We start from the raw sequence: 18,189 nt of genomic DNA on the forward strand, positions 1-18,189 counted from the left end.
AAGGAGGAGGCGAGGAGGGGAGGGGGCGGGGCGAGGCGCTGGAAACTGGGGGAAAGGTCGGGGGCGTGGCCTAGCCGGAGGGGGCGTGGCCTAGCCGGAGGGGGGCGTGGCCTAGCCGGAGGGGGGCGTGGCCTGGCGGCCTTGCCCTGCCGCTGCGTGCCGCGCCGCACGTGGGCAGCGGGTGGGGGGGGGGGGCGCCCTAAATTGGGGGGCGTTTTGGGGACGGGGGGGGCGGGGCACCCCAAAAACCCGCTGGTGGGAAGGGGAAGGGCTTGGGGTGCTCCCCCCACAGCCCTACCGAGCTCTGCACCCCACCCCCTCCTCCCCGCCCCACTGAAGGAAGGGCTCGGCGTTAGAAATGACCATATAAAAATTTAATAGCTGGGTGTAAAATACACTTCGGGTTACAAAACGCAGCAGGAGGAACCACAAAACGCGAGCCGCAACGCGCGCGCGACAGCACTGCTACTGTTCTAAGCCCCGCGTCCCAGGGGAAAACAAAGCGGCAGGCCCGGGTCGGCAGCCGTGGGTTATCGGCAAAGAACTGCCGCCCTACCTCTGCGCAGCCTACAGCTACTGCCCTGCCCCGGGCCTCAGGTTCTGCCACAGAACTTCCATTTTCGATAAAAACGTGTAAATATATATATTCCGTATCTATATACCAGGTTTAAAAAAAGTTCCCTTGCCATAGTAACTCCATTCCCCGGAAGGTGAGGGGGAGCCCAAAGGGCAGGTCCCACGTCAGTCCGAGTGCTCGCAGGGCACGGCGGGTGTCTGCGGTGTCACGGCGCCGTGCTGCTCTCCTGGGGCTCACGGAGGCCCGGGCTCCGTCCTCATGCTCGATGTGGTGGCCGTCACCCCGCAGCGCTGGCTCGGCTCCTGGCACCGCGCGAGGAGGAGGAGAGGACGCGGCGCCCGGCGTAGGACCCGGCTCAGGATCCCGAACACAAACCCCAAAATACATCTCGCTAAGTCATAAAATAATAATAATAAAAAAAAAAATATGGTGGGGAGGGATTTCAGGCGGCCACCTGGGCTCAGCACAGGGCCACGACCAACGAGCCCTGGCCCAGCTCTGCAGACCCCCCGCTGACAAACTCCGCAGCCTCCCAGGCCGACCTGTTCCCGTCACTAGGAAAAAAAAACAAAACAACCTTCTGAATGTGTAAACCTGAATTTCTGCAATTTAAGCCCGCTACCTGGCGCTCTGTTCGCACTGGACTGGCAGAACGCTTCGACACGTTTAGGACTTGGCTCCTCAGCCCTCCCCGGGGAAGCTGACCCCGAGCTCCATGCCCCGGTCCTTCCTCGTGGGGCACGAGCCCCGAGCCCCTCCAGTGGGACGGTGCTCTTCGGGGACGGCCAGGCTCAAAACAGGGCACGAGGCTCCAGCTGGGGCTTTCTCGGTGCCAAGTAGAGCAAAAGGCGGGTCTCCTGTTTCCTGCGGGCTCTACTCCCGTTTATAAAACTCGGCGTGGCGTTTGGCCTCCCTGCCCCAAGCAGCAAATCCTAACCGAGCGTCAATGAAGCAGCATCAGTACCGCTGGGTAGAGCCCTACATCCTACGTCTCCATCCTAGCCAGAGCAACCTCCGCGTCCTAGGCGAAGTGCGTGCAGCTCTTCCCAGCTCTGCTCTGCCTGAAAACATGACAAACCCATCACGAGTCCGGACCGCTACCAAAAACAGAGGGGAAATCGACCCAGCACTCGCCCTTCCCTGCTCACATGCCGCCCTATAACGCAGGGTTTTGCCCTAGAGCCCAGTGCTGCCATTCCCCTGTGCACCTCTCACTCACTGCTGATCAGAGGGCGCCTTCCCTTTCCTTCGTAAGCACAAATGTGGCACAACAGCAGCTTGGGGAGGTTTCTGGCTCTCCCTGCTGCCATCTGGGCTCAGGACTCATGCTACCAGCTGCCCTCGCTTGGTCTCTCCCCCCCTTTTGATGCACACCAGGAATGTTCAGCCCCCAACTCCCCAAATACCACCCCGCCTGCTGCAGCAGGAGGCAGGCAGCTTTCCTGGGCCACAAGCCCCGCTCCCAGCTCTTGACATCCTCGCAAACCGCCTCTCCCCCACGGGTTCATCCTGCCTGAGCTGCCGTTGGGGTAAACGCTCACCGCCAGGCTCAGGGAAGGTCTGGGGGAGCTTTAAACGCGCTGCTGCAGACCAAAACACACCCTCCAGGAGGCTTCGGGGTTTAGGAGAGAGCCGGTACCTTTCCCTCCACGGAGGAGGACGCGTGCTGAAGGAGGAGGTCTCGGGGCGTTCTGCCAACGTCCAAACGCGTGCCCACCTTCGGCGCACGTTAAGGGTTTGTCCATTTTTAAATAGCTACGTTAAATACCTGTTTCCCCTGCGTACGGCATCCTTTTCGATGGGCTTCATTGCATACATTCGTGGTATGTACACGAACACCGTATTTTATATATATTATATATATATCACTCGTATGTACACATTTACAAACCTTCAAAAATATATTGCACTTATATACAATATAGCTTCATCTGATGAGAGTTCACACAGTTACTAAGGCGAGTTCTTCATAAGCAAGGCAGTTTTTACGTTCCCCCCCCCCCAATGACACAAGTGATCTCAACAACCTGCCCTGTTAACGAGTAAACATCACAACGACTTTTCTCTGACCTGCCGCAGTTCCTCCTAGTGTCAAGTAGTAGTTCCGCAGCTCTACCTAACAGGAAACAGTCCGACACAACGCTATTAGCTGAGAACAGGCTCACACGTGGGTACTGAAGAGATAAATACGATATCACCACTCTAAAAGGCCACCTTCCAAGGGTTTTTTCCCCTCCCGTAGTTACTAGTGTTTTATACATGCTCTCTATTTAATTGCTGGTCTTTGCTCGCTCATTTCAAGTGCAAATAAGGCCATGAGCGTTACCACCTTCTCCGGAAAGAACAGAAACACAAAGGTGTTAAGCAAAACCACTACTCTGATCCCCAGAACGAGCCGACACCTGGCTTGCTCCTGGAGAAGGTGACTAGTGTTTTACCCAACACACCAAATTATGGGAAAATGTTCACTCGAGACCTTCGTTTAAAATCCACAGAGGATCAGCGATCTTAGATCTCGGTGAGAGTGAGCTTGTAAGATCCCCCGACTTCTTCGATCTGCAGCTGGAAGGTATCTTCATTAGAATAGTGTTTCACAATGTTGTCGTCCATGTTGACCAGAATTCTGGAAAAACAAAATAAGGCAGGGAAATGTTAGAGTTCCACACGCCGAAGGCAGCAAAGGCACACAAATCTCAGAGAGCTGGGGCTGCCCAGAGGTAACCCGAGGTTCCTGCCCATCCGTCCCTCCCTCAGCGCTTCCTACCGGGGATCTAGCTGTTCTTTACCCAAAGCTGTCATCAAGGGCTGCAGCCACCCTTGAATGATCTGAAAGCAAGCGGTAACTCTAGCTCCTGAACCAGGGAGGGAAGAGATCTCAGAACTGGCAGAAATCCCTTCTGATGCTGCAGACACCTGAGCAACCTTGGGGCTCTGAACTGCTCTGACAGTTAGAAAGACTCAGCACAAAGCCCTGCAGGGCTCACAACGGAGAAAGTGCTGATGCCTGGGCATTTTTTGCTTGTCAGGACAGTCAATAACTGCGTATTTGTGTGCACACAAATACACACAACTGTCCTTCACAAAACTGTCCTTACCAGCGCTTTAGCCACCACCAATTCATAACTTTTGCAGTTATTCTGGGGCAGTAATTCTGCTATGAAAGCACAACTCTTGAAACCACATTCCAAAGGTGATAAAAGGACTTATTTTTCTGACCAGAGGGACTTGGGGGAAGAGGCTGAGAAACTGAAGTGACTTTAGAGAAGGACCAAAAAAATTACTGAAAGATTAAAAGGAAAAATAAAGGTGTGTTCATGAGCTCAGCTATGTTACAAAATAAAAGGAGCGTCGCCTTTGTGCGGAGCAGGTGTTCTGCCTGTCAAGTTCTTTTCAATGTAGCGCACAAAAAGACAAGCGGGTTTAGTAACTGTAGCCAAATGTAGACACCCTGAGCACAGTTAGCCACTGGAGCCATTTAACAGGGGTTGAAGTCGGTTCCTTGTCACTGGGAGCCTTTACACAGACTGAACTCTTCTTCCTCTGGCACGATCAACTCTGATTCAAACAGCAATTAGATCAGAGAAGTCCAATGACTTGGTTTTGTAGGAGAAGTCAGAGTGCTTATTTCTGTGGGACCCTTCCAGTCTTTTGCTCCATGAGCTGCACTGGAACAGGATCAGTATGCGGTGCACACACACACCGTGTTCAGCTTTGGGCCCCTCACTACAAGAAGGACATCGAGGCCCTGGAGCGTGCCCAGAGCAGGGCTACGGAGCTGGTGAAGGGCCTGGAGCACAAGTTGTATAAGGAGTGGCTGAGGGAGCTGGGGTTGTTTAGTCTGGAGAAGAGGAGGCTCGGGGGAGACCTTATTGCTCTCTGCAACTACCTGAAAGGAAGGTGTGGGTCGGCCTCTTCTCACAGGTAACTAGTGATAGGACTAGAGGGAATGGCCTCAAGTTGCACCAGGGGGCGGTTCAGGTTGGAAATGAGGAGACATTTCTTCTCAGAAAGAGCAGTCAGGCATTGGAAGGGGTTGCCCAGGGAGGTGGTGGAGTCACCGTCCCTGGGGGTGTTCAAGGAGAGGTTGGACGTGGTGTCTGGGGATGTGGTTTGGTGGTGACATTGGTGGTAGGGGGACGGTTGGACCTGGTGATCTTGGAGGGCTTTTCCAACATTAATAATTCTGTGCTACGGTATTTGCATATGAGCAGTCCATAGAGGTATTTAAAGCAGATTTGCCTACAGGTTTGGGAAAAGGTGCCGTATTCTCAGAGTTGCAGCATGGGTACATACTCACCCTTTTTTACATTTTTTGAAGATCTTTCCTATTTTATCAAAAGGAACATCGTACTTGTCAGATATCTAGAACAAAAGGAAGAAAGCCTTTGTAAAGCAAGGAGACTGCTAGTGCTGTCTCCCACTTACTGTTGTACAGAAAGGAACAATAAAAGGTCTGCAGATCAAAACAGCTGCTCTGCCCTTTCAGGGCAACACCAAATCCAGAGCACAAGGATAAGCCCAGAGATGAGAACCCCTCCTCTGCAGTTTGCCAACTTCACTGCGAAAAATGTAAATGTTCTAAGCCCGGCCACTGACTTCTCATCAGGCAACCCCCCGCCCACCCAACAAAAAGCCCACACAGAGACAGAAACAGGAAACAAGCGCTCAGCACCCTCTCTGGGATGTCTTCAGCATATTGAAAACCATTTTTAAAGTCAGTGTCAGAGGGGTCAGGCGAAAACTAGTCATCACAGTGGCTGATAGAGGGGGGAAAAATAGCAAAAGAGCAAAGAACTCTGCTGTTAAAGACATAAGCTGATCATAAATGTCTCCCTTGTCCATCAGAGGGTTCTCCACGTGGAACCACAGCCTCTAAGCATGGCATTTCATCATACAGACTGCCATAAAAGTCACAAGGCCGGTATCCCAAGTCTGATTTACCCAGGCAAACTGCTCTATTGCACTGACAGCGAGCGCCAAACCAGTAGGGACACGACACAAAAGCACAGGGTGGGTTCTCCAGCCTGCATTTGTGAGCTTTTGATTCCTTGTTTTAAGGAGTCCAAGTGAAACAATAAAGGCGCAGCTTCGGTGCAGGATAATGGGGTAAGTGCGGACTTCCCAGCCTCCACTCCCGCTACCTGTTGGCCCCCACATCCAGCCTGCCTGTGCTGACAAAGCTCGGGTGTCCCAGCACCAACAGCCCACCGCTGCTGGAGCTGCTCCCAGCAACTACACATCAACTGAATTCCTCTTCCACCTCTAACTCCTCACCCAGGTTCACAGGGGAGAACAGCCCAAGAACTTCACAACCCAAAGCCCCACAGGGAGGACAGAGACTCGGGCTACAGACCCATCTCCAGGTCCAAAATCTAATGGCAGCACCTGGCTGTGCAGCCACAAAACAGCTGTCCTCTGCGCCGCGACAAGGCGCTAGTCACAGAAAGACGGGCAGAAACGTCAGCGTTGAGCCTGTGCCAAGCATCACGCCATTCCTCAGGGTTAAGCTCCAAATTTCCTCTGCAGCACAGCAGCAGCAGGGGTGATGGAAGGCTGTTTTGGAAGTCACGCACCAGGGAATAAATTTCATGCTTGTGTGCACAGATAGATAAAAAACTGTTCAAGCACACTCAGAAGCTGGGACTTAGAAAGAGCTCTTCACTAGCAGGTTGTGAAGGGGGAAGGGTGGCCCCCAAACAAGGCTTCCAAGGCCAAAATAAACCCAAGCCACTGAACCCATTCCAGAAATCACTCCATTTCCTAATGGAAGTATTCTCTCTGATTTTGAGACATTTGGACATGGTAAGTGGGAGTCCACTGACCATTTTTTGACTCAACTAGGAAAAGACCCTCAAAACTGCTTCTGCCACGTGGCCGAACACAACCCGTACAACAAGCATGCCCAGAAGTCTCTATCTTTCCAGCAGCACCTATCATTTTGGGACTAACTCAAAAAAGACAAGCCTGGATTTTCAGGAAGGCTAAGAAACACCTTTTTACACTCGGACCCTAAGTGTGTGAAATAGGTCACTTAAAAGGGAAGCTTCCACAAGCCCCTTCAACAATGAACTGAAATGTTATTTACACTCATTTTCCCTTTAGTAAAAGTGCATCAGCCTCCTGCTTTTGATCCCAAAGCAGCAGGAATACGAGGACACAAACTGGGATCAGCATTCCTATGATTGTTTGGGGCACAACAGCTGGACAGCCAGGAACTACACATTTTTTTTCCCCAAACTAGGGGCAAGGACTAGGAAACAGCCTTATTACTTACAGCTTCCATTAGGCCTTTCAGAGACGGGGTCTTTAACATAAGTGCATCGAAGACTTCTTCTGACTCTTTTCGGACATACAGCAACACTGAAAAACAAATCCGAGAGGAATTAGCTGTGTAACTGCTCCTTAAAGACCTGTATATGACTGTGGCAAAGTATGGAGTAATACACAAAGATGCCCTGAAGAGATGCAGACATGTACATTCACCAGACGTTGAAGACTGCATGAAGTCACGGCATCTTGCACAACACAATAATTTGATAGATGCTGTCACAGTAGGTGAAGCCAACCTGGCCACCTCTTCCTTTTTAACTAATTTATTTGTGTGCTCCCCCACTCCTCCTGTCCTCCTTCCCCATGCCATGTGTCAGCAATACCCGTACCACCTCAGCTCACTGCGGGCTCAGTTTCCTGCTAGGAGGGAAACCAAAGAAGAAACCCAATTAACAAGCACCCCTAGCGTTCTCAAGCTAGCAGAGAGTCAGCGTGCATAACATCAGCCTCATTAAGAACTGCATTAAGGCTGAGGAGTAGGCCTTAACAGCTAAAAAGCCAGGACTTGGACGTCTTTGCCAGCTTTAATCCATCTTCTAATGACTAGGTATTCCAGCCTGGACCGGATACAAGGCTTCATTAGCTACACGCCTGCAACGCAGCACGGTTACTGGCCTAAGCTGAACAAGGTGAACTCGGGACAGCACAACACCTTGGATTTCCTCTGCTAGAGGAAGGTTCAAAAAAAGGACCGCAGGTTTAAAGGCAGCACACGCTGAGTAAGAGCACAGGTAGGATGTTACAGCAGCCAAAGGACAGATAATCCCGCTGGTCTTCTTTTATGGCATACAGCAGCAAGAGAAACAAAGAGGCCTCGTTCCCTTTTGTAAAATCCATTGCTCCTATGAGTTTACACAGACTACACAAGTAGCCCCATTCGCATCAAACCTGGGAACTTTAACCTTCGCCACATCAGAATTTTAATCCTCTAAACTTTGTCATTGTCCTTCCACACACAGCTGTAATCAGGCAGGTAAACCTCAACACCATCTCCAAAAGGGATCTCATCCAAAAGGGATCTCATCTTCCTCCACAACCCCACAGCAATGTCCAATCCCACAGCAAAGTGCAGAAGTTGATAACGGGTTTAAATAAGCAGAATACTCTCTCAGTTTGGTTCTTGGTGGCAAACAGCCTGTCTTCCAGCCCCATGAAAGGTGCAACAGTTTTACACCCAGAACCAGTTCCTGGCACTGAACACTCCAAGTCTTACAGAGAGTATTTTGTACTGGATTATCTGATGAATTCTCTCCCCTAATCCACCAAGGAGACCGGTAAACTCTTCATCTCCCCTGCACCTCTTTCCTTATAACAAGTTAACAGGCAGTTCATGTCTAAGCTGGTAGAAAAAAACATAAATTCTGACATGGCAGAAGGATTTGTGGAGCTGAACTACATCCTGGCACATGTACTTTCAATTACTATCCAGGGGCAGAACATCTGGCTAAAATATATTCCAAAATAAATTAAAACCAACTCCTTAACCTCAGATCCATCTCTCTATCCAGACAGACAAGTACCACAACAATCCAGTCTTCAAAGGAGAAAGCAATACCTCTTTTTGGTTCTTCTATTCTGGCCATCTTATTAGGACTAGCGATGAAGTCCTCTTCACCAATATAAGCTCCTCTCTTCAGGCTGGAGCTGTCATTGACAGGACAAAACATTAGCCACAGCACAGTTACACGGACAGAACTTGATGAGGCTGAAGTGGCACAGCTCTTACCTTTCGCCCTCCAGCTCTTCAGAAGCAACAGGAAGGACCTTTTAAAAACAAACAGAAGATTTGTTTTGACTTACGCAGAAGAACATTGGATGATCCCGCTGCTATCCACCCAAGGGTCCTCCAGTGACGAGTTTTTGTTCAAGGAGGGAGGACCCCTGAACCCATGGGAGGAATTGCAAGGGACAGGCAGGTGGGTCACCCGCCCAGCTGGCTCATAAAGCACATCGGTACAGGACACGGGAGAAAGAGGCTGTCAGGTAGGAAGCTCACCACAACTACCCTACTAGAAGTAAGACGTTTGGTCCAAGCAATAAACATTGCCTTCATTTTAATAAACAGGTATTTTTTGCTTAGGGTTATAAAATATTTTATCCAGAACTGGAATTCATTTCTTATCTTTCAACCCTGTATCAAAAGCACTCAATTTTCCAGAAGCCACTGAGCATCCTCCTCACCTCGTTTCATAAAAGAAATTGAAGGATCTCAAATGCTAAAGATGGGAACATACAAGAGCCAATCAGTTTTCTGTCTAGTGCGGTGTCTTCCATCAGCACTCAGCAGTAGAGCCTTTGATTTTTAACATGTGCTTTCCCACAATCTTACGGATACAAGTTTATTCTCCCAATCCCCGTTAGGAGCTCAGGCAATGCTCTTAAAAGTAAGGTTAACGTTCTGTCAGAACGTGCCAGAACTCTCGACACAGCGAAGTTGAATGTTTTGAAATTTGGTTGCACTCTTTTTTTTTTTTCCTTCCAGCTTCCTGTCGGCTGGGACTTTCCAGGAATGCTGAGGCAGGGTGCTCTGGCAGCAGATCACAAAGCTGAGACATTTGCCAGCTCCGCAAAACGGCTTTTCACTCTGCAGCAGGCTGAAGAGGGAGAAGCCCGAGGTCTACAGCAGCACACCAGAAATCCGACAGACTTTACAAGAGAAAAACAGCCTGCAGTTCCTTCAGTGAACCCTCGGCTGGAGATGCTTTGGAAAAAAAAAAATCACTTCAGGTTCTTACCAACAGGAGTTCATTTGAAAATAATTAATTTAGACAACATCCCTAGTTAACTCCAGCCAACACGTCTAGGAGCAACGTCCCTTGGTCATTTAAGGCTCGCCCTGTGTTTGTTTACAGCCTCGCTGCAGACAGTCTGGTATTTCAGATTTATTTACACGCGCGGCATCCCAGACTTCTTGCAACTACGCCCCCCAGCCCTCCCCACCCCCGCGGGCTGGACTTACATGAGCACCGCGCTGCAGATTCGCAAAGTGAACGTCGGGAATGAAGAGGACTGGCTGCGTGTCTAGGTCCATGAAGGGCTTGAAGATGGTGATGTCGGTGCGCTTGTGCGAGGGAAGCATGGGCACTTTGACGTCGGAGACTGGAGAGAGAGCAAGGAGCGGGTTGGAGGACAGGGTAAACGGTGACGAGGCTGCAGCTTTCCTAAATCAGTTAAAATGCACAGAGGCTGTTGGGCACGAGTACCCTGCAGGCAGGGTCAAAGGGAGAACCTCCCGCAGCAGAGAAGTTTGGACCTGGGTTGTCCTGGGTGAGGGCCTGGACCCCAAAGAAACAGCTTGCTTTGCAGAGGAGCAAGAGTTTGCTCCATCCAAGCGAGCTGCTTGACTTCATTCAAGCATTAAAACAGGCTGCGGAGCGGTCTGACCACTCACCCCAGAGAAACCCAGGTCTTCCACGTGCCAAGTGAACCAAACAGAGGGCAAAAGATGGTTCAAGCTCCCCTCTTCTGCCCAAGTATTCCCCCAAAAGTTTGCTCAATTTCCCACACCAGAAAGTCAGAAGGAAGACAAAGAATTAACTTGCCATTGTTTTTTGGTGTTTTTTTTTTTCTCAAGATTGCTCTATTTCTGTAAAAAAAATAGTTGGTGACTTTGGGTGAAAATAATTGCTGCTGTTGTTGAATCCGCGGGCACATGGTATTACAGATCCTGGAGGTGGGCACGACAGCTTAATGGCTTAAGGCAATTAAAAACTCCCCACACAAGACCTAAACAGCAATGGCTTGGACTTTCCAGGAAAATAAAGGTCACTTCAGGCTAAACCCAAACCTAGGAAATTCATCCTAGAAAGCACCTTCTGTAAAATCTCAAGACCCTGGGAGTCAGTACTGAAACTGCTGGCACCGTGCAGCCGTTACGCAAAGAAAAAAAATCTTCTGGGAGCCGCTGGGGCTACTGCATTTCTGAGACTGTGCTACACCTACCTTTTACTCGGGGGGAAAAGCAAAAACCCATCCCTTTTTCCACCTGCCCTTGAGCAAACGGGTTCCCTCAGAGCATTATCTTCTTCTGAAGCTGCTCCAGCTGCCCGTACCTGCTGCGTCAGGAAAATCCTGCCCAGCAAGCTGGGAGGCGCACGCTTGTTGAACCAGCCGGGCTGTTAATAGCCTGGCTCTGACAAGCAGGGGAGAGCACACACCTGCCCCACGCAGAGGTGAGCGCAGGGAGATGCTCCTCTAAGCGGCTCTGTTAGCGAATAACTAGTCAAAACACAAAACCTCATCCGCAGCAGTTAAAAGGCGCTTAGCAGGAGGCAGCTCCATCCACAGCCTTTACACACGACGAGCGCCAAGGCCTTCACTTCATTCACTCACATGGAAAAGCAAAGGCCTAAGCGACCCAGTAAGTAGTGAAACAAGGAGTGACTCCATAAACAACAGCTTGAAACAAAACCAGTTCCATGGGGGATAAAAAAATGGACTTAGGAGAATACTAGTGCACAAATTACGTGTAGCCAAAACGAGATCTACTACTTAAAATACTCGCGGAGTAATTTCTACTTACAGGCATTCAACTGAGAGCTGGGGTCAGTGCACTTGCCTTTTCTTTTGCTTTGCTTTCGCTCTTCATCCCTGATCTTCCTTTCTGCTCCCTGCCAGAGATTAAGGGAAGGGGGAGAGAGGGAAGGTCTTTTTAGTTTGGGTTTTCACCCAGAGGCATGAACACCGATTCTTTAAGAGCTGTGTTTGCGGAGGTCAGCTTCAGCGTACCAGAGCACACCAACGTTGAGATCTGCCCAGCATTTACCTCCCAGTCCTGTCACCTAAAGGAGTCCGGCAACCATATCCAAGACGGAACCACTGCCTTGTCTCTCAAGTCAGATAGGGATGTGACGACAAAAGATACCCACGGCAGAAACAACCATAAGAAATACGACATGAAACGAATCTGAAGTGTTTGAAACAGGAAAAACTTCCACATTTTCTCAGTGTAAGAGTTCTCTAGGTAACCACTAAATGGTGATCCAAGAAAACGAAGCCACACGGGATCACCAAGTGCCAGACACTTTTCTGCGTGTCACACGTGCAGCCAGCAGCCTTCGTACAAGCCTCCACCCATCCAAAGCCGCAGACACGCGTCACTTTAAAGCAGGCGTTATTTCTTCTCCTCGTGTCAGCGCCAGGCTATGGCAGCAGCCACAGCCCCCAGGTTTCTGCCCACACCGCCCTGGCACCCCAGCCCCAGCAGCAGTGGGGAGGGAGCCCTAGTTCCTGCTAGCTACACGCAGGCAGCTCTAACGGGGAGGAAGAAGGAAGGAAGGTTTGCACTGGAATGACGTTCGCTCCTCCAGCTTGCACAGACACCCACGGTAAGGCAGGGATGGCACACTGGCAGCTGCACGAGGCGACCGACCCAAAGCAGACGCCCGACACATCGGATGACTGCCCCAGCTGGAACACACAAGCTCTCCCCAAACCCCGTCCTGTCAAGCAGGGTAACAGTTATCTGGCCGCAGGGGAGCTCCAGGAAGCCGTTACTTCCCATCCCCGCTCCTGCAAAGCTGCCAGTAACACACCCACGGCCTCGTGCAGCGCTGCAAGGAAGAGCAGATTAGCTACAGCAGCGGAGATGTCAAAAAACACGTGGCAAGGGGGTGGGAAACTGCCTAGCGCAGAGCATGGGAAGAGCACCTCTTCCCCTGGCTAGCAGCAGGGACACGAGCAGCTTCAGGCAGCTGCTGTGGAAAAAAGAAGGAAGTTCCTAATGAAGCCAAGCAAAGCCAGCGGTGGGTTTGTCCCCCTAAAGCTGAGAAAGGCCCCAGCAGTACGGCACAGACATCCCACCTGGGCTTCAGCACGGCTGCACCGCCTCCCTCGGCGGCTTCCCTTACCTAAAGGGTTGCAACATCTCAGCTGGACCGCAGAAGACGGCAGCAGGAAGATCGCATTTGGCTCCAGCCCAGTGTTTTCTACCTTTCGAATGGAATTACTGAAGTTCTGCCACTCAAACTTCACGCTCCAGAACAGCACTGTCTTCGATGCGAGGAACAGACAGAGCCATCACCAGGATTTGTAGGCGTTTTGAGGAAACCTCCCTTGACCTCCCTTTCTGTACAGTCTCAGAGCTCTGCTTTCAAGTAACTTGTTTTTCCCTGGGCCTCTGCAACCTGCAGCATCTCAACTGCTTTGATAGCAGGCCTTTCTGATTCAGGGTGAGATACTTTTGGAGGAAAGAAGAAAAAGAGACGTGGGAAAGAAGAGACAGGAACCCAGCATTCCACAGTTCTGGGATAAATAGGCTCGTAAGAATGAGGTTTTCCTAACTTTATCACCTAGAACACAGCCTACAGCCTGAAATCTAAGATTTCATGCTCTTGCAATGCGTTAAAGGCTGCAGGATTTTTTGGTTGTTGCTTTTCTCCTGCTAAGCCTCTGGTTGTGTAAGGGATTCTTGGGCTGTAAAAGGGAGGCTGCGTTTTGGGGAGGGCAGCCATTCCTCCCTCCCTCCCTCCCACAGCGCAACGGGGCTTACTTGGTAAGCTCCAGATACGCAGGAGCCAGAGGAGCTCGCCGGGTGCTCCGTGTCACAGCCTTTCCCCTGCCGGCCGCTCCAACAGGGCTCTGTGCGCTGCGTAAATCGAGCCGGGCTCCCTGTCGGCGTGCCCGACGTGCCTCTGCATCTGCCAACGCAGCCGGGGCATTTGGCTGGCAGGGAAATGTCACTGCGAGCCACTTCCCCTCCCGGCGCTCCCCCGCTCGTGGAAACTAGGGCAAAGGGGCTTGAAGACGTGAGGGCATCGGGGACACGGAGCCGAAGAGGTCTAACGTAACGGCACGGCGCTCCGGGGAGCCAGCTGGAGGCCTGAGCCGTGCCCCACAGCGTGCAGGAGGCGCTGGAAAAGGGGCACTCACCGCCGATCCTCAGCCTCGTCTCCTCGCTGTCAGGCTTGCTGAATAGGTCAGACGAGAAGAGGTCTGCGCAAGGAGCGCAGCTACTCCGAGGGCGGATTTACTGAGCTGGGGGAAGAGACAGCCTCACGCAACGCTAACTGAACTGTTGGTCCTCCCTTCCATGGGATATCCACCGATTTGTACCAAAAAACAGAAAAAAAGGGACAGCAGAGGACTGCCGTGCGAGTGTTGGGGTTCGAAGTCAGTCGGTTTAGGCAGGCTTTAACCGGAACTGAGGGGCTCTACAGAGCTGCCCGAGTTGGGTGGCCACAGCACAACCATTTTGTGCTGCTTTTTCCCCAGTTCAGGCTTGGCTCCCCACGGTAAAAGCAGGGGTAACAGCACTCGCCTGCAAGCAGCGACAGGAGGACAAACACATTAGGGGCCGCGCTGTGTGGATGCTATAGTAACGGTGGTCCTATAAACACCCGAGATAAGCTGATTGATTGCTTAAGATTTAAAGCACGACTGCTGCTGGGAAAACGGGAGCTCTTTCTGAAATGGCAGGGCTCTTACAGGTGGCCGGAGGGGACGGACAGGGCTGGGGTTTAGGAGTCAGTGCCTTCTCCCCCCCTCATTCCCCCCCCGTTAATTCAGCTCCAATTTGCAAAGCACCTGGAGGAATCAAGCGGGAGGAAAGGTCAAAACCCAAAGTGAAAATAAAGGGTGCAGCCGCATGGCAGGGTAACTAGAGTGGCTGAAGTTTATAGCACGGACTCAAACAGTTTCCTTTCAGCTACGTACCCACCAAGTCTGCCCTTTCGTTAACCAACTTGTCTCGTTAGCGGTGGCACGAGCACGTCAGTCATTTTAGCACAGTGTCACTGATGGGCTGGGCAACGTCAGAGTAAGAGAACCCCCATCCCCTGCAGCAAGTCTGCACTCGGTGGTATCGCAAATAAACACACAAAACAATAAAATGAAGGTTGATAACACACAAGACTCCCAGATAATCTAACGGCTTAAGGTGACAAACTTTCCTCAGTCTCAATTTAAAGGAGGAAAAGGGGAAAAAAAAAGACCTCCAAGGCTTAGGCCTGGAGGAAGTCCATGAGACCCAAGTTTCCAAGGCTTCCTGGCAAGTCCTTAAGATAGGGCCGGTCCTACAGGATGAGGGAAACGCTATCACAGAAGAGCATCTGCAGAGAGGTAGCAGCAAGAATTTAACTCCCTGGTAAATTCCTTGCAGAAACCATCCCAAGGAGACTTCTCAGGAGGCACCTGAAGGAAGGCGACTACTGTTATTTATTATTAGATGACTTTATACCAAGGACGACAGGCAGCTTCTCCCAGCCGTGCAAGGAAAAGAGGCCTACTTAATACAAAAATGGACAATAAAACGTGGCAGGGTGGACCAATTGGATGCCATAGCAGAGGCAGACTCCATATGTTTTGGGAGGTCATGGGGACACTGATCTTTGCAGCAGAGTCCTAGGGTCACAGAAAGCCCATCCGGAGAAGACAAGGATGTAAAGAATGAGAGGCCCCAGACAAGTACGGGGCCAGCAAAACAGTCAGCGTGGCTCACAGCCATCAAGAGAGGGGCTGGGAGCTCTGGGCAGCGCTCATCCCTGTGAGAGCGCTCTTGGTGGCTCTGCGAGCAGCACCACGCATCGCTTGCTGCGGTCCCTCAGAAGATGGTGGTTCGGATGGGAGAAGGTTACAGAAGCAGGCAAATATCCCTTCTCCACGAACCCAGGGAAGCTTTAAAGACTGCTCTCAGCTCAGCTCCCGCTGTGCTTCCTTCACAGCTTCAGGTGATGCGTGACTGCGGGAAAGGCGTGAATTTTCTAGGTGCTGAACTAACTGCACTGGGCAGAGCAGACACATCATGGCACCCGTCCAGCCTGTGAACAGACTTGTTATACTCACGGGAGCACAACGAAAACAGCAACATTTTCTGCTCACAGGACAGATCTCTTTTTTTTTTTTTGAATAGTGAGTACAATAAGAACACACAAAGACACTTAAAAAGGCCGTCATGACACAAGTTGGGCAAAAGTAAAAGCTTCCGCTTGCTCAACTGCACCGACTCGTCCTTCTCCTAGTGAAGGCACTCTCCCAACGTCTGGGCCACCACATTTATCTTCTGCCACGGGCTGACCTTTCTCCAAAGTCAACACCGACACAGTGCTCGGGAGCGCTCCAGCATTCTGAGAGCAGCAAATTGATCTGAGGTCATCATAACGTCCACGAGCCAAGTGGAAGGGGTGACATTTTTTCCCTTGCCAAGGCTGCGCACGCACAGGAGCCCTCAGTGAGCCCAAATACCAAGCGGCAGGATGAGAAAGAAGCCCCCTCAGCTGTGGAACAGCCTTCCCCAAAATACCCTCTGCACGTTGACCCAGCCTTACCTTGTCGCAGAAGACTTTAATCTGGCAGTAGGCTCTGTGCACGGGCTTGTTACTCCTGTTATTGTAGCTGTAGGTGTCAATCTGAAGATTCAGGGGCAGGCCTTTCACCCCCTTCTGAGAGGAGAAATCCGTGCTGAGGCAGTTCACAGAAATGAAAACCTGCAGGAGAGGAAACCAGCGTCCGTCAGAAGTGCCACGGAAATTCCTGGCTGCCCACCGAGCAATGGACTACTCAGCCAGCACTGAGACCTAAGTGCGGGTCCCCAGCCCTCCAAGGAGGGCTTTCTGTCCTTTGAGGTATCAGCTGAAATCCACGCGGAGCAGTACCACATCCCTAATCGTTTATAGATGTCATCGCAGGGGACAAAGCCCTTGAACTAGAGTGAATTTCAGCAAACTCTCAAACTTCAGGAGAGCTCCACCTGTCTTTCCTAAGTATTTTTTGCTGAGGAGACCTCATCTCTCGTCATCAAACCTTTAGCAGCAGGAATCCTCCTACACCCAAGCTTCACTGGCAAGTCTTTAACCACCCTGAAAGACTTAGATTAATTCAGGCACGGTAAACCAAAGCTTTCTGAGTCGCACATAAGCTGGTGCGAGCACAGCTTACAGGCAAAACTTTTTAAATCGTATTAAAAGCTATTAAAAATATTAAGCAGGCTATTACCTTTAAACAGAAGAATAATGCTATTATTTCAGTGAGAGAGTTTCTGGGTTTTCTACTTAAAACTATGAACACCATTTTGAATGTTCCCCAGGAAGACCTGCAGCATCTTGTTAAAGCTCAGAACCGAAGGGAAAGGGTAATATTGTCATTATTCTAATAAAAAATTGAATTAGGGGGAAAATGAATTAAGAGCGATTTTCAATGGATCTAATTTTATTTTCTTAATTGCCTCAAACAAAAAAAAACCCTACACCAGAGAGGGAGCGCGGCGTTGCTGACCAGAAGGAAGAGATATTCTCACGTGGCTGTGAACAAACAGAGCAGAGCTCTGTGACCAGAACGCGTGCTTTGTGCCGGGCCCTTCTCCAGACACAGCGCTCATTACTGGCGTGTCTCAGAAGAAGCTGCAACAATTAATTACCAGGGATTTACCAGCTACCAAGACCTGCAGTGGCTCCTCTCCTCCCTGCCTCGCAAACTAAGGCTGGCAACCCACCCCTCAAATAAAAAAACTTAAAAAATAAGGCACCAAAGCTGTGGGAGCCAGAAGCGCGTTGCCAGAGGCTGCAGGAGCACGGTCCCACCTCCTAATTGCTGACTCCTCTGCTCTAACACCAAGCGCCAGGCTGACGAGCTCTGCAGGGAGCTGGTGCCACCTTCCGGAGCCCTCTCAGTACTGCGAAGCCTCAAATGCAGCTCGGAAAGGCGTAAAGGTTTCGTTGGGATCGCTGCGGATGCCCCAGTCCCTGGAAGCGTTCAAGGCCAGGTCGGATGGGGCTTTGGGCAGCCTGGCGTAGCGATGCTGCGATTCCACGACTTACTGCTCCTGCAGTAACTCACCTGAACGCTCAAGCTCGGCACGCAGCTTCTTGGGGTGGCCCCCGTGAGCGCTGCCAGACCCGCGTGCAAGCCCCCATCCCACCGACATACGCCCTGTGGTGTCCCACTTGTGCACGGAGAGATCAAAACGCATGAAAACAACATCTAAGGAACGCCAGCAGCCTGTCTCCGGCAGCCCAGGCACAGCTGCCTGCGGCCTGAAGCAGGGAACGGGGCAAAGAAGGGGTGCTGACAGCGTGGTGAGCATTGGCTCAGCACTGGTTCTGCCCACTCGCCTCCCAGCTCGCGTGCCAGCACCCTAAGCCCCTCACTGTTTCAAGGCAACGCCTCGGCTTTTTCGCATGACGTCACAAGCCACAGCTGGGAAAGTTACTTTACAATAAACTCTTCATCTTCCAGAGACCGACCCGACCGATCGCTACCCTGACTTTCATCCGCCCGCCTCCCCTTTTCGCTGCCTTCAACTCCCAAAGCTCATTCTGCTTGCGGCGCTGGCACGGCCCCGGGGGAAA

At 51.2% G+C, this 18,189-nt stretch overlaps 2 protein-coding genes across 4 annotated transcripts in view; both read right to left on the reverse strand.

The window, feature by feature from the left end:
* RRM2 (ribonucleotide reductase regulatory subunit M2) overlaps nucleotides 1-18,189 on the reverse strand; it is a 65,427-nt gene that overhangs the window by 44,013 nt on the left and 3,225 nt on the right. The gene's annotated exons all lie outside the window — the stretch shown is intronic.
* Nucleotides 353-18,189, reverse strand: part of GRHL1 (grainyhead like transcription factor 1) — a 38,196-nt gene continuing 20,359 nt past the window's right edge. For 2 of the 3 annotated variants that reach the window (XM_083827983.1, XM_083827982.1), the window contains exons 9-16: nucleotides 16,171-16,329; nucleotides 11,430-11,517; nucleotides 9,867-10,006; nucleotides 8,634-8,671; nucleotides 8,463-8,551; nucleotides 6,852-6,937; nucleotides 4,875-4,939; nucleotides 353-3,200 (exon numbers count right to left, since the gene is read on the reverse strand). In XM_083827983.1, the coding sequence (XP_083684109.1) occupies nucleotides 3,086-3,200; nucleotides 4,875-4,939; nucleotides 6,852-6,937; nucleotides 8,463-8,551; nucleotides 8,634-8,671; nucleotides 9,867-10,006; nucleotides 11,430-11,517; nucleotides 16,171-16,329 (780 nt within the window). In that variant the 3' untranslated portion in view covers nucleotides 353-3,085. The remainder of the gene's footprint in view (nucleotides 3,201-4,874; nucleotides 4,940-6,851; nucleotides 6,938-8,462; nucleotides 8,552-8,633; nucleotides 8,672-9,866; nucleotides 10,007-11,429; nucleotides 11,518-16,170; nucleotides 16,330-18,189) is intronic. The other variant, XM_083827984.1, reaches the window with a different exon arrangement.

Source organism: Anser anser (assembly GCF_964211835.1).
Source record: "Anser anser genome assembly, chromosome: 3".
Taxonomy (NCBI): domain Eukaryota; kingdom Metazoa; phylum Chordata; class Aves; order Anseriformes; family Anatidae; genus Anser; species Anser anser.